The sequence below is a fragment of the Mauremys mutica genome, chromosome 10 (assembly GCF_020497125.1).
Source record: "Mauremys mutica isolate MM-2020 ecotype Southern chromosome 10, ASM2049712v1, whole genome shotgun sequence".
Lineage (NCBI taxonomy): Eukaryota > Metazoa > Chordata > Testudines > Geoemydidae > Mauremys > Mauremys mutica.
Genome location: NC_059081.1, coordinates 81,623,548 through 81,638,967, shown reverse-complemented (window position 1 = coordinate 81,638,967; position 15,420 = coordinate 81,623,548). Strand labels below are relative to the sequence as shown.

The 15,420-nt window shown below is 41.1% G+C and overlaps 1 protein-coding gene across 2 annotated transcripts in view; it reads left to right on the top strand.

The window, feature by feature from the left end:
• The window catches only part of PCNT (pericentrin), a 271,822-nt gene that overhangs the window by 84,451 nt on the left and 171,951 nt on the right, over positions 1-15,420 (top strand). For both annotated transcript variants that reach the window (XM_045032451.1, XM_045032450.1), the window contains exons 8-14: positions 16-108; positions 1,681-1,857; positions 3,543-3,798; positions 7,759-7,814; positions 7,998-8,172; positions 13,859-13,995; positions 14,591-14,702. In XM_045032451.1, the coding sequence (XP_044888386.1) occupies positions 16-108; positions 1,681-1,857; positions 3,543-3,798; positions 7,759-7,814; positions 7,998-8,172; positions 13,859-13,995; positions 14,591-14,702 (1,006 nt within the window). The remainder of the gene's footprint in view (positions 1-15; positions 109-1,680; positions 1,858-3,542; positions 3,799-7,758; positions 7,815-7,997; positions 8,173-13,858; positions 13,996-14,590; positions 14,703-15,420) is intronic.

The following is a 15,420-nucleotide window of genomic DNA, read 5'->3' as shown; positions in this document are numbered from 1 at the left end:
CATTCTTCTTTTCAGATAGAAGAGCTAAATGCAGAAATAAAAGAGAAAGTGGAAAAACAGCAGAACTTGGAGGAGGAACGAAAAGAACAGATTGGATTAATTAAAAAGGTATTTTTTTTGTAACAGGCTTATTTAAGAAAGGATTCTGCATGTCTGATTTTTTCAGAGACGGAAAATCAACATGGGTTGATCAACAAGAGAAAAGATAGTTTTGTTGACTTTGAGACTACTGTCCTAATGGCTTGTTAATGCTGGAAGGTCAAAAGTGCAAAATGTCCACAATCCAGTAAAAATTTTATCTGGACTGGGTATCTGCTAGGTCACTCCAGTCCTTGACTCTGGGAGCCAGTCTTATCCTGCTCTGCTGTGAGAACCCCCACTCCTGGGCTGTTCATGCACAGCCTCTGGCATGTAAACTACTCCTTGGATTGTGCAACTGAATGACACTAGCCAATACCTCTGGTCCCTGACACAACCTTGGGAACCTCCGTCTTGCAGTGTCCAGTTATGCCTGCTGGATGCTGCAAGCTTCTGTGAGTTTGTCAATTTAACAAAGAAATTGATATGTATCGGGCTTGTTATCCCAAGGGGAGCCTCTGAAACACTTCAAACCAAGCACACTGTTTCAGGTAGAATAAACAAACAAATTTATTAACTAAAGTGATTATAAGTCAAAGCATAACAAGTGAGATTTGGTCAAATGATATAAAAGCAAAACACATTCTAAGCTGATCTTAACACTTTCAGTGTCCTTACAAACTTAGATGCTCCTCACCACAGGCTGGCTGGTTGCTCTACAGCAGGAGTAGGCAACCTATGGCACGGGTGCCGAAGGCGGCACACAAGCTGATTTTTCAGTGGCACTCACACTGCCCGGGTCCTGTGTCCGGGGGGCTCTGCACTTTAATTTAATTTTAAATGAAGCTTCTTAAACATTTTGAAACCTTATTTACTTTACATACAACAATAGTTTAGTTATATATTATAGACTTACAGAAATAGGCCTTCTAAAAAGGTTAAAATGTATTACTGGCACTCGAAACCTTAAATTAAAGTGAATAAATGAAGACTTGGCACACCACTTCTGAAAGGTTGCCGACCCCTGCTCTACAGCCAGGCTCTCCCCTTTAATCAGCGCTTCAGTTGCACAGTGGTGTCTGTAGATGTAGGTGGAAGAGAGAGGAAGACCATGGCAAGTGTCTTTCCCTTTTATCATGTCCTTTCTTCCCTCTTGGCTTGCCCCTTCCCCCTCCCCCCAGTCAGGTGAACATTACCTCATTGCAGTTCCAAACTGACCAAAGGAAGGGGCATGACTCCCTCCAGAGTCTAACAGATTCTTTTGTTGCTGCCTAAGCTGGTGTCCTTTGTTTCTGTGAGGTTTGTCCCATGCCTGCCCTGATGAGGTGTGAAGTGCCTCTCTGCTCTGAGAGTTTTTGCCTGGGCTTATTTTGAGCCATGAGGATACGTTTTCAGCCTCCTAACTACATACATGAAATTATAATCTATAACATTACTATAATATTACTGTAACAACAATGCTCAGTGCATCATGAGCCTTCCAAAGACACCCAACATGACAAACTTTGCATTGGATACCACACTATCATTTTATAAAGATGAACATGGGGAATGTAGGGTGTTCCCCCGAGGTTCAGAGCATCACAGTGTTCTTCTCTCCAGGTTCATGAAAGAGAACATGATCGTGAAATTAGTGAACTAATTATTAAACATGAAGATGAAATGAAAGAACTACGTGCTGAACTAATTAAAAAACAGCAGCAACTGTTGGATGAACTTCAGCAACAAATGGAAGGTACACATAAAACAGAGATGCAGCATGCTCAGCTCCAGTCACAGGTACAGTATGTATGCATAGTAATTATTTAGGCAAATTTCCTAGCTGTCACAATTTACAGTTAATTCACTTGCAAAGAGGAGCCTCTTTTCTAACAAAATAAGCCATGTTTGGAGGAATGCCTTGTGCTATGGTAAAGACTACATTTGAAGAATCAATAGGGATTGTTATGCTAAGAGGACTGCAGATACCACCTTCTATGGAAGGGTCTCCACTGTCCTCAATCTTACCACTTATTCTTTAGAAAATTGACAAAATTTAGACAATTTGTGAAGGGAAGAAGCTTGCTTATCTTCATAAATATAAATGAGGATCTGCAGTAACTTCTGGGAATGGAGAGAGGCAGACAAAGAATAAGAGGGTAATATGCTTTTTTGGTGTTCTAATCAATAGATATGCATTTTTTCCCCCCGCATGTTAGGTTTGTACAAAATTCTAGTGCAAGGTAATGTTTTACCCAGTCTCTGGTGGTGTTAGACCTCTAGAAATATGGAATAGCGGTTGTATGTGCTGCAATATTGGGAATTGTAAAGTATGGCAGAAAATCAAACTGAAACTTAGTCTTGCTTCAGCCAAGTCTTATGAATTGCATGAAGGTAATCCATCACACACAACTTTACTGCAGTGTGTATACTGAGTGTATTTTTGTCAGTATGTCACATCCCTTCTCATGAGTTTTACAGTTTATTGAGTCTACACTAGGTAAACTCTGAATTTAAATATTAACTGTTACTCCAAATAGCCCTCTAAAGAGTCCATGGACCTTTTAATTGTTACATATTTATTGACTCTTTATCGGATAAGATTGTAGTGTTACTTGAATTTACAAGTGGAGGCCCTGATCTTGCAAGCTGTTACACGCATATATAATTATACGCATGTGAGTAGCCCCGTTGATGATATTTGGCAGGTTGAAGACCTAAATTCCCTTCTCTCTAAATATTTAATCCATTTTTAAACATGCATTAATTCTAGAAATACATAGGATACAATTACTTTTGTGTCTAATCCCTAAATATTGGCTATAAGTATTTGTATATATGTAGAATAGAAACTTTATAATCCATTGTAAAGCTTAGTTGCTGCTATTGCTAACTGATAGATATATCAGAACTGAATCAATGAGCAGCACAAGAGAAATGTATATTTACATCATTGTTTCTATTTCAACACTTCTGATATTGGTTATTCACTCTACCATAGTATCAAATGATAGCCAGTGACAGCTTTGTGAGGTATGATGCACTGTGATGGACTCAAAGGGTAAAAGTGGAAATTTGCAGCAATGCTATAGACAATAATAATGTGTATTTTTGCAACTTCCTTTTTACATTTTCATAGCTTTCTGAAGATGCTGCAGGGAGGTGGGTTGCTGGCAGGCATTCCCTATCAGCAGATAAGTTTAAGAGAAGGAAAAGGCAAACAATTTGGATATAATATCAAACAGACTTTACTACTGGAAGGAGAGATAGTAAAGACTGTACTCATTTAAAAAAAAAGCTTCTGCAAGCCAGTTGAGAACTAGAATCTGGTTTTTCTGCTATTCCACTTCCAGCCATGAATATGTTTTATATGAAAATAACAGACTAGCAATAAATATAGAGGTTTGTGTGTATATAATTGAAACTGGTATAGAAAAATGGTAATATATTTCACTTAAACCATGTTTTTCCCTTTCCCACTGTAGACACTGCACAATCTTGAGTTGGAAGGTTTACGACTAAGTCTAACTAATATACACACATCCCAGTTGGAGTTGATGCAATCTAACTTGAGAAAGGAGAAGGAAACTGCCCTTGTGGAGTTACGGGAGATGCTCAATGATAAGCGTGCTCAGGAAGTAGCAATTCTACAGAGCCGACATCAGTTTGAGTTGGAGCATATTAATGAACATCATCTGAAGGAAAAAGAAGAAATTCAACTGAAACATCAACAAGAGCTAGGTATTATGAACTTGGGAGTTAGGGGGCTGATTATGCAACTGCTGAGCATTTGATTGCCCCACAATTTCTGATGGGGAGATTCTCAGGCCTGGTCTACACTTAAAATTTATGTTGGCATTACTATGATGATCAGGTATATGAAAAATCCACACACGTTAGCATCATAGCTATGCCAACCTACCCCCTGTTATAGATGCAGCCAGGTCGACTTGAAGAATGAGCAACACAGCTACTGTCGGTTAGGAAGGTAGCGTTCTTACAGCGACACACAAACCTCATTTCTGCATCTACACTATGGGGCTATGACAGTATAGCTACAGCCCCGTAGCTGGACCACTATATTCCCCATAGTGTAAACATAGCCTCTTTTTGGTCTGTCCTGTGGCCTGTTCTTGTCCCTGTTGAAATCTTTGAAAACTGGCATTGACTGCAGTAGGAACAGGGTCAGGCATTATATGTTCAAGAGATTTAGGCCTGCCTTGGATATAAAGCCTTGATTTCCAAAGATATAGCTGTGATAGTTGCCCATTTGTAGAATATCAGGGTTGGAAGGGACCTCAGGAGGTCATCTAGTCCAACCCCCTACTCAAAGCAGAACCAATCCCCAGACAGATTTTTGCCCCAGCTCCCTAAATGGCCCCCTCAAGGATTGAGCTCACAACTCTGAGTTTAGCAGGCCAACGGTCAAACCACTGAGCTATCCCTCCCTGCATCACAGGTTGAAGGCCTCCTCCAAACTCAGGTTTCTAAACTCATTGGTTCTAGCATAATCATCTTATGTTATCCCTGTAGACTGGTGCTCCAGTCAATCAGCAGTTTCTTTCTAAACATCTTCAGAGACGACGACCTTCTAGATTGCTGCATCACATTTTGTCATCTTGTCAACCTTTATTCTACCAGAAATATACTTTTAAACAACAGGCTCTTCAGTCATCTGTTCTTTTCAAAATTTATTTCTGAAACTTCTGGTGTTCTCACATGTAGTATTAGGCTCATCTGTGTCTTTGACTTTGAATTTCAACTCTTATGCTTTGCTCTGGATCAGACATCGGTTGGTGCCAGCTGCGGTTATCAGCTGTACCACATAAGCTTTTGCCTTATCTTGAATCAGCATCAGGTTCATTGTTGTGTTTTTGGAGCAAGTTCCTGAAGATTCTCCTGGCTTTCCCTCCCAGTACCTAGAAATTAAGTGAGAAGTCTACCTAGACGGTACTGAAAGCTTCAGCTGGAGAGCCAGAGTCAAGAGTCCCAGATGAGTTACAAATCTGTATCAGTGTTGCCCTTGGTGGCGTAGGTTTGGTGAAACATTCTACAGGACTGTTTTAACACCATCAAGCTAGACTGTTGGAATTGCTGAAATTGCAATGAGGTTTTGCTCTTTGTGCTTCTACATGCCACCCTGGTGCTTCTTGACACAGACAATGACTCCTTGAGCAAGTCATTGCTTCCTTTGAACTGCAACGACAATTTGTTTGAGAGCCAACAGGCAGCTGTCTCAATTCGTGGAAACAGCTGAGGCCTACAGGTGTCATCAGAGAATATTGAAGAGGCTGATCTGTCTTTCTCCCCCTCCCCCCACCAGTTCAATGAAGCAGTCCCTTATGCTTATAGTGAAGGGAGACTTCTGCATTGTGGAATTTCAGTGTGTGTCAGGGTTGAAGTCTGTGCCCTGTCCTCAGCTGTTTTTTGGGTACAGGTGATGCATGAGACTTGTTTGAGGACAAGTGCATCTCCACTGGGAAGAGTGAGAGTGAAATACTGAGTTCTTCTTTAGAAAAAGTTTTGCATAACATCTCTCTCTCACACCTCCTGTGTGTCTTAGGGTACTTCTGCTGAGAAGTGCCTCCTTTGGCCTTAGCTGCTTGCTAGGACTCCCATCCTCATGTGAAGCTTCTGAGGCTAGTGGTCAGCCTCTCAGAGCCTTAGGACTCTCTCTGTTTTAATCTTTAACAAGTTCCTCAGCCTGTGATGCTAAGGCTGCTGAAAGTGGTGGTGGAAGGAGGCTGACAATCCTCTTCAGGTTCGCTGTTGGGTCTCACTTGCTGGAGACTTCAGGAGCCCAGTGTGAAGGAGGGAAGGGAAAATCATCCAGTTTCCTCCCTTCAAGCCCTCTACTTTCTCCAGTTTCTCTCCCTCTTTTCCTTTAGACCGTCAGACATGTTATGCAAAGAGCTGAGGAATGGGATGTGGTTGGGACGGGGTATAGAGAACTTTTGGTGGGGGGAAGCAGCCTTCAGGTAGTGATCTAAAAAATAGCATCATCCTCCCTCCCCCATGCTCTGTGTAGGAGACTCAGAGAGTGGGGGTTCTTTTTCTCACTAGTTGCTGCCTTCTGCTTCTGTTCCTGTCTCTGGAGCTACTGATGAGCCAAAATTAGCTTTGCAGCTTCCACTGACCCATTCTGATAATGATATTTAAAATGTATATAGCTCTTTAAATTGATTTTATCAATTAAACTTTGGTCCTATGCACTAGATCTCTACTAGATGAGTTCAGTAAACTGTTTCTCTTTTTTAGATTTTTAAGACTCTGAACAAGTCTATTTTTAAAATTTGATGTGATAAATTAGATAACGCGTTCCACATTTACTTCAAATTTGCTAGAAAAAAATCTCTCAGCAAATTTTTACACACTGTACATTTTGGAGGGGGAGGTGATAGGTGCAAGGGTTGAAATCAAATTTGTAATGGAAACTTTAGCTATGTAGTGGCTCTGGCTGATAGATAGTAAAAGGGATATTTCCACTTCCCTTCCACACACAATGCTTGTTTTTTGGTCACATAGGCTTATGACATGTGAGTAGCAGCTTGAAATAATATTTTGATCGGGGTAGAATTGAGGGAGGACAGTAAGTATTCTCTCCCAAGTTCTGCTGGCAAAATAAGCCCCATCCACTTGAGACCTTGGTATGCCCCTTGCACTGCATCATACAGACACTCAAAATATGATCGTGAGTGTTCTTTGAACTCCTTGGGCTGCCCCCTCCCCCCAAATTAAGTGTGCATATATCTGTGTGCTCCGCAGAGCTCCTTTGGAGCAGCTCAGATGCACTGTTGCACTCTGGCTCCTTTTTCCATAAGGGAAATGGGATTACCACCCCCCATGGTTAAAATAAGATGCCACTTTCAGTAAATTTGTGCAGATTTTTGCATTAGGATTCTCCCTCCTCTTTCTTGCATTCTTTGCACAGTGAAGTCATTAGCAATGTTGGCATCTGAAATGTTGTCATTGGGCATCTAAGTTAACACTACTGAAATGAATGGGGCAGTTTACACCTCTCTAATGGTGTCCTGCTCTCTGTGTACTTGGGCAAACATTGCTGGACCAGTTATGCTAAATTTACATTTCCATGGTTTTCTTTGCAACTGAAACAAGCTAGATGCTTATTCCTATAAAATAAGAGCTGACACTCTGGCATATAAGGGAGCAGTTTTAAGAGAGATGGTGGTACATCATACTGCTATGTAACTCCTTAATTCAAGCCTTGTGTCAAAGTTAGACTCAGGACTCAGTTTGTCAGACCACTCTGTTTTGTTAGCACAGCACTCTGCTAATAACACCCAGATAATGTGAGCACCATGCAAGACACAAACTATCTTATTTATACAGATAAAAGGGCGAGAACTTAACAAGATAGCAGAATCTGATAAGTTTACCTGGGCTAGACATGTATATCTTATTTCCTTACTATTACCGATCTTCTGTTAATGTTTTGCCATTAGCACCATTGTTTATGCCTAATGTTTCTTTTCCTGGCACCTGTATTTCAACATTTCTTATTTCTGCTTAAAGGTACATACAACATTTCTTTAATCCATTCTTATTTTTACAATATAATTCATTCTACTTTCACACTTGAATGTGATGTTTAAAATAAAGTAGGTCTTTTTGTATTTTAAAATGTCATTAGACCCCAATGTTTCTTACTGGTTTGTTTAGTAAACAGATTTTATTTTGCAGATGAGAGGAAGAAAATAGAATTGGAAATGGAAAAGAAACACATCCAGACACTGGAGGTATAAGTTCCATACTGTATACTGGACAAGATGAAACTGTACTGTAAATCAAAGCTGCCATGATCTCTTCTCTTTTCTATTATAACATTTTTGAAAGGGCAAATAAATGTGATATAAAATAAAAAGAAGCAGAAAAAAATTACTCTTAACTGCTTTACTAATGCACCTATCTTGTTCTGTTAGACTCTTAAAGGAGATTGGGCACTGAAGACCGAAACGTGTTTAAAAAACATCCGTGAGGAGCTATCTGAAAAACATCAGACTGAAATGGGTGAACTGCAGAAAACTCTGAAATTGGAACTAGAAGGAGTTAAAGAGGAGCTGAAGAGTCTGTCTCTTAAAAAAGAGCAGGTGGAAAGTAAGTGTTATGCTTTGGGAAGCATTAGCTTTGTTGCAAGATATTTATTGTGAGGGATTAAAACTGGCTAGAGTAACTTTAGGAGTTGTACAGTGCATATAAAACAGCAATCATTTTTCAATTTTAATATTTGCAGTTAGAACCGTGCCCATGACCTGTAATTGTTCAGAAATTAACGGTTACAAAGTGACTACATCTTAAATATAAAGGCTGATAAGCCACATTGGCTAGTGTGTAGTTGTAATTGTAGCAAACTTAAGGTGAAAACCCAGAATGCATTTTTTCCACAAATATAAAAAAGATAAGTGCCTACAATTTACAGAAGTTGGTCTAATAAAAGATATTATCTCACCCACATTGTGTGTGTCTCACCCTGGGACCAACATAGCTACAACAAGACTGCAGGCTACAATTTTGCTGTCAATTGAGGGCCGAATCCTTCAGCATGGGGCACAAGTCATTTGTGCTGTTGAATTAGAGTAAATTGTGGATTCTCTGTAGTTAAAGTCCTTAAATCAAAATTTGAGGACTTCAGAAATTCAGCCAGAGATTATAGGTCTATTACAGGAGTGGGTGGTTGAGGCTTTATGGCCTGCAAGGTGCAACAGGTCAGACTAGATCAGCGGTTCTCAAACTGTGGGTTGGGACCCCAGAGTGGGCTGTGATCCCATTTTAATGGGGTCGCCAGGGTTGGCTTAGAGTTGCTGGAGCTTGGGGGCAAAGCTGAACCCCAAGCCCCACTACCTGGGGCTGAAGCCCGAGAGCTTCAGCCCTGGGTGGCAAGGCTCAGGTTACAGGCCCCCTGCCTGGGGCTGAAGCCCTTGGGCTCGGGCTCGGGCTTTGGCCCCCTTGTCTGGGGTAGTGCGGCTCAGGCTGTGGTCCACCCTCTGGGGGTTGTATAGTAATTTTTGTTGTCAGAAGGGGGTTGCAATGAAGTTTGAGAACCCCCGGACTAGATGATCATGATGATTCCTTCTGACATTAGTCTATGATAGTCTCTGAGTCTTTTAATTAGGCAAAACTTCCATTAATTTCAGTGAGTGTTTTGCTTGATTTAAAGATTTCCAGATGGCATTCCGAACTGCCAGATCCTGTTTGGATCTTAACAATATGAACCTATGATAGATTTTGGCAATTCTTTAAAATAATTGTCTCAAAAGTTACCTTCCTTAAACAGCAGAGTAACTGAAAGCCTCACTACTCAGAAGAGTGAGGGCCAGGGTGAATAAATGACCACATGTGTGAAAATTTTTGCTGCTTTTAGGAGTCTGAAATGTGAGTGTGAAGGGCTCCTGAAACCCTTGCCTTTGGAGAATTCTATCAGCAAGAGGCATAGCTGGAAGTGAAGGGGGCAGAACTAGCCAGTTGGTTTTGGAGCCATATGTCCTCTGAGGTACCTCATAGGTGAGAGCCAGGGGAAATGGCAACTATTTCAAATAAATGGAAAGCTGGCTTCAGGGTACCTGGCACTGGGGAACTTTGTGCCAGCTGGAATGCAGCAAAACCAGCCTTGAGATATAAGCTCCATCCTGTTACCCATGCATAGCATTGGATGCTTTTACTATCCTGCTAGCAGTTCTCTGGCTGCTGTGAAGGAACCTGTGGGATTAGAATGTGAGATACTGAGCTGATTATGCTGGGAGTTGTGTGTGAAGGACTGGCCTTGGGCTTGTTCTCATTGGCCAGCTAATTGTAAATAGGATACAGGTGTGTAGGATAATTACCCTATGGGTTACAGCTGCAGCTGTGTTGATTTGATTAATCAATTAGCCACCATCTTGTATATAAGAGCATGCTGGGAAATGAATAAAGAGGCATATGCATATACACACACGCTGTTTCTCTCTCTCTCTGCTTGGGCTCTGTTCCTGCTCGAGTGTGATGCAACAAATGGTGACCCCGATGTGATGCAACAAATGGTGGAGAATGCCGGCATTGATGCCGATGGCCTGAGAAAAAAGAGACGTGCCTGAGCTCAGTGTTGCGTGGCTAGGAGCCGCAAGAAAGCCCAATAAGAAAGGAGGCGCACCTGAGCTCAGAGTCGAAGCAGCGGCAAGCTGCAGGGCGTCTGAAAAGGGAGCCCAGGGAAGAGCGGCTATAAGTCGCAGGGAAGAAGGGCGGCTATAAGTCGCAGAGATAAGCGGCGGCTATAAGTCGCGGAGAAGAAGGGCGGCTATAAGTCGCGAAAGAAGGGCAGAGCAGTTAAAAGGGAGGCTAAGCCCAGGGAAGAGCGGCTATAAGTCGCAGAGAAGAAGGGCGGCTATAAGTCGCAGAGATAAGCGGCGGCTATAAGTCGCGAAGAAGAAGGGCGGCTATAAGTCGCGAAAGAAGGGCAGAGTAGTTGCTATGGAAACCGCTGTGGAAGCGGAAGATATGCATCGCGGAGCGGGGCAGGCTGCAGGAGGGAGACTAGGTCTTACCAGTTAATGATGTTGATTTCCAGGACATTGAGCACAGCAAGTGTTGAGATCCTTAAGACTGCCCAGGAGATCATCATGTGGGATTGTTACTTCCCCTACAATTACCAGAGTCCTCTAGACTCCATGCTGTGAAACAAGGAGGAGCTTGGAACTTTGAAATCAAGCTGGAGGCGGGGGTGGAGAAGATCAAGGTCTCTCAGGCAGCTGCAGAACTTTAGTAGGAGTTCTCTTCAAGCATGAACAGCTGCCTTTCCTTCTAAAGAAAACACTATCTCTGTGCCATTGAGTGCATGTTAAAATATATAAGAACTCAGTTTTAATAAGAGAACAGTGTTGCTAAATGGAAAGGTTTTTTGTTTTGTTTTTAAATTTTTAAGACTTGGGAGTTAACTCAGACTGCTTTGCAGCTGCCTTTAAATCAGTATGTGATGTTTTTTATAGAAATTGCCTCACAGATTTTATTCTTATGACACATTCACTACAGAATGTCCAACTTGTTTACTGTCTTTATTTGTGCTTCTCAAGATGTTGTTTTGAAAATTGTGTTAGAGAAGCTATATTGGAGAGTTAAAGCTATAACTGCTTTTTAGTTTTTACAATTCTATCACTTGCTCAAGAAATTTTGTGTTTAGTGTACCATGCAATTATTATTATTAAGAGTTATGTTTTGTGTTTTTTGTTTTGTCTTGTGATGTCTTCTGGCCAGAATTGTTGTTGTTGTTAAGTGATGTGTTTTTAACAGAGAAGGGGGAATACCCCCCCCATCCTCAGTGTCAGTTTGATCGCCTGACATCTGAGGAATGCTTTGGTAAAACAGAGAGGGGGGAATCCTGTAAAATTCACATCACTTGTTTGTTGTATTTTGTCTTTGTTTGTTTGGTGTTTTTGTGGTTATATGTTAATGATTGCATGGTTATATAGGTTTTAATTTTTGGCTTGTGAACAGATTATTTAGTGGTCGTGTATTGTGATTTTATTTGAAGGCTCTGAGGCAGATCCTCAGCTGGTGTTATTTTACACCAGCTGAGGACCTGCACCTATCTGTTTTAAACATTATTGTTCTTTAGTTTTTCACCATAATATTTATTATGATAATTTAAACTTCTTGGACAAGACTAAGATAGATTGTGGTGTTATAAGTTGGAAATGTTTTGTGAATGTTTTTTATCCTCTTTTCCTTTCCCTCTTCTTTATTTTGAATAGAGGGGGGAGATGTGGGATTAGAATGTGAGATACTGAGCTGATTATGCTGGGAGTTGTGTGTGAAGGACTGGCCTTGGGCTTGTTCTCATTGGCCAGCTAATTGTAAATAGGATACAGGTGTGTAGGATAATTACCCTATGGGTTACAGCTGCAGCTGTGTTGATTTGATTAATCAATTAGCCACCATCTTGTATATAAGAGCATGCTGGGAAATGAATAAAGAGGCATATGCATATACACACACGCTGTTTCTCTCTCTCTCTGCTTGGGCTCTGTTCCTGCTCGAGTGTGATGCAACAGGAACCTACCTATGAGTCTCTTCCTCCCCAGTCTCCTGTTGATGTTTTACTTGTTCCCCCCAGAGTGCACACTCCAGCTATCTGTATGTGACAGAATCATTTCTGTCACTGCATTGTGGCTGGGTGGGAATGACTTGCAGGCAGGGTTTCCTCTCTGTGGCAGAGCAAAGGTCTGTTGAGGAGAAGCAGGTGGCAGGTCCATTTTGCTTAGGGAGAGCTCACTTATGTGGTGGGATTGACTCCAGCTGCCATGAATCTTCCAAGTGCTCCTATGTGTTTGAGGTCAGTGTATCTGCCCTTACAGATACACTGATACTAACTGACCTCAAATACATAATAAGAACATAGGAACGGCCGTACCGGGTCAGACCAAAGGTCCATCTAGCCCAGTATCTGTCTACCGACAGTGGCCAATGCCAGGTGCCCCAGAGGGAGCGAACCTAACAGGCAATGATCAAGTGATCTCTCTCCTGCCATCCATCTCCATCCTCTGACATACAGAGGCTAGGGACACCATTCTTTACCCATCCTGGCTAATAACCATTTATGGACTTAACCACCATGAATTTATCAAGTTCTCTTTTAAACACTGTTACAGTCCCAGCCTTCACAACCTCCTCAGGTAAGGAGTTCCACAAGTTGACTGTGCGCTGTGTGAAGAAGAACTTCCTTTTATTTGTTTTAAACCTGCTGCCTATTAATTTCATTTGGTGACCCCTAGTTCTTGTATTATGGGAATAAGTAAATAACTTTTCCTTATCCACTTTCTCCACATCACTCATGATTTTATATACCTCTATCATATCCCCCCTTAGTTTCCTCTTTTCCAAGCTGAAGAGTCCTAGCCTCTTTAATCTTTCCTCATATGGGACCCTCTCCAAACCCCTAATCATTTTAGTTGCCCTTTTCTGAACCTTTTCTAGTGCTAGAATATCTTTTTTGAGGTGAGGAGACCACATCTGTACACAGTATTCGAGATGTGGGCGTATCATGGATTTATATAAGGGCAATAATATATTCTCAGTCTTATTCTCTATCCCCTTCTTAATGATTCCTAACATCCTGTTTGCTTTTTTGACCGCCTCTGCACACTGCGTGGACATCTTCAGAGAACTATCCACGATGACGCCAAGATCTTTTTCCTGACTCGTTGTAGCTAAATTAGCCCCCTTCTCTGTCCTTGTCTGACTTCCTTCTTCTGCAACTGTTTGTGCTGGTAGCAGAAGTGCTTTCCAGTCCCAACTATTTCTTCTTGCCCTTCCAGTCCTGGCTGCCAGCAACATTGTGAATGAGAGGTTCTCTGGAGAAATGTGTTACCTGTGCATTTAAGGCTGCTGCTGTTTATTATGGCATTGTCTCTTACATATGTTTCATCTTCAGGTAGCCGCCTCTGGTGTCCTCCCTGAGGACCACACCACCTGCTGATGGTATTTCACACAGTGGACCATAAGGCTCTGTGTGGAAATTCAAAGTTTCCACCTCCTGCATTTCTTTACTGTTAGAGTTCTTAGCGTGCTCATTACTCTGGTATAAGTGCTTGTGCTGAGCTAGCCAGTTGGTGCCTTTCACAAGGTTGTAAAGGCCCTGTCAGTTATTAACCTAGATAGAGAATGCCTTAAACTCACAGTTAGCTAGCCTATTAGCTTCTTGGCCTGGATTCATAATTTTGTGCTTTAATTAGTCACAAAACTGATGTTGCATTAGGTAGTTCACAAGAAAAAAAGTCTAATCTAGTAATGTAACAGCACTAACTTTGTTTTGTAGTGAAATATGAAAACCTGGAGAATGAACACCAGATGGCAATTACAAAACTACGTGAACAGCTGCAGACGGAACATGACCAATGTCTAGAAAACCTGAAAAGGAAAAGCAAGGAAAGAGAACAGGAGATGCAGCAGGAGGTTAATAAGATTTTTTGTTTTGAATGTTTGATATGAATTAGGTAAGTGGCATAGTAGTTAGGAGCCACAAGTGTTATTAAATAATGTGGGCCACGCTTCTGTATTTAAAATTTAGATTTTTTTAAAAAGGGGAAATGTAGCATGATGTATGTTTTCTGTTGTTTTTTAGGTCAAAATTAAGAGCATGAAACACAAATCAATAGTATTCATAGTTTTTTAGCTGGACTTAACTCTATGTAACACATTGCAAGATCTATTGATGTGGCCTTTCCTGCAATTTAATCAAATCTTTACCATAGTTCTTATTTAATATAGTTTGTTACTGATTCCTATATTTTTCTCAGTTATTTTGTTCACCACATTCGTAGTGTCACCAGTCATGACATAAGTGGATGGCTCCCTCATTTGTCTCAATTAAAGGGATGTTCATAGAGGAGTTATGTGTTTGTGTCTGCACCAGCCTCTGCTGTGAACCCAAGGTCTGGATGGTACTATAGCATTTCCACCCTTTAGCAGCTTAGCTGTTTCTAAGACATGAAAATAGGCAGCTATTAAAACTAAAAAAAAATAATAATTCTTAATGTGTCTTTCGTAGATGGAGAAACTTCAGGCCACATATGAAGAATTAAAAACTCGATCACAAGAAGAAATCAAACAGCTATGGTCTCAGCTTGATAGCACACGAGCAAGTCGACAGGAGCTTAGTGGTATGATTGAAACACATTTCGGTTCTTGCCTTAGCTCACCTAGAACAACACTGCGTGTGAAACAGTTTTTAACAAAATGTATTGAACAGGCATTCAGTCACAGGAGCATACAGCAGGAGTTGTCATACAGGATTAGATGAATGGTCCATTTAATTCAGTTTCTGGCTAGTACCAGATGCTTCAGAATAAGGTTTAAAACCCTCAAGTAGGGAATACCATGCCTATGGGGAAAGTTTCAGTCCTGTTCTGGTGGTTTATAATTTGTCCTGAAGTATGAAGGCAGAGATGCCCTACAATTTTATTGTATCAAATTATGGTGTGGTGGTATCTGTGCCAAATCTGAAGTTGCAGCTGAGCTTTTATCACTGCTGCTGTCACTGCCACTGCTATTTTCTGTCTGCGTTTCATTAGTAACCAGAGGACCTGTAGCGTTTGACAGATTACAAACAGGTAGTAAAATACAGCCCCTTAAATCTTAAAATTAAATTGAAGATGAGATGCAATGTGGTGTAACAAACAAATGAAGGGGAGGGAGGAAGAGGGATAGCAGCAATAGGAACACAGTTATGTCAAATAGTATTATGCACAATATGTGGAGGGGTTTTAAAGATATAAATCAACATGAAATATTGATGGCAGTAATCCCTACTGTCCACTCATAACACTTGTCATTTGGCTGTTTATCATTACCCTGATCTTGGCCCACTTTAAAATTTGT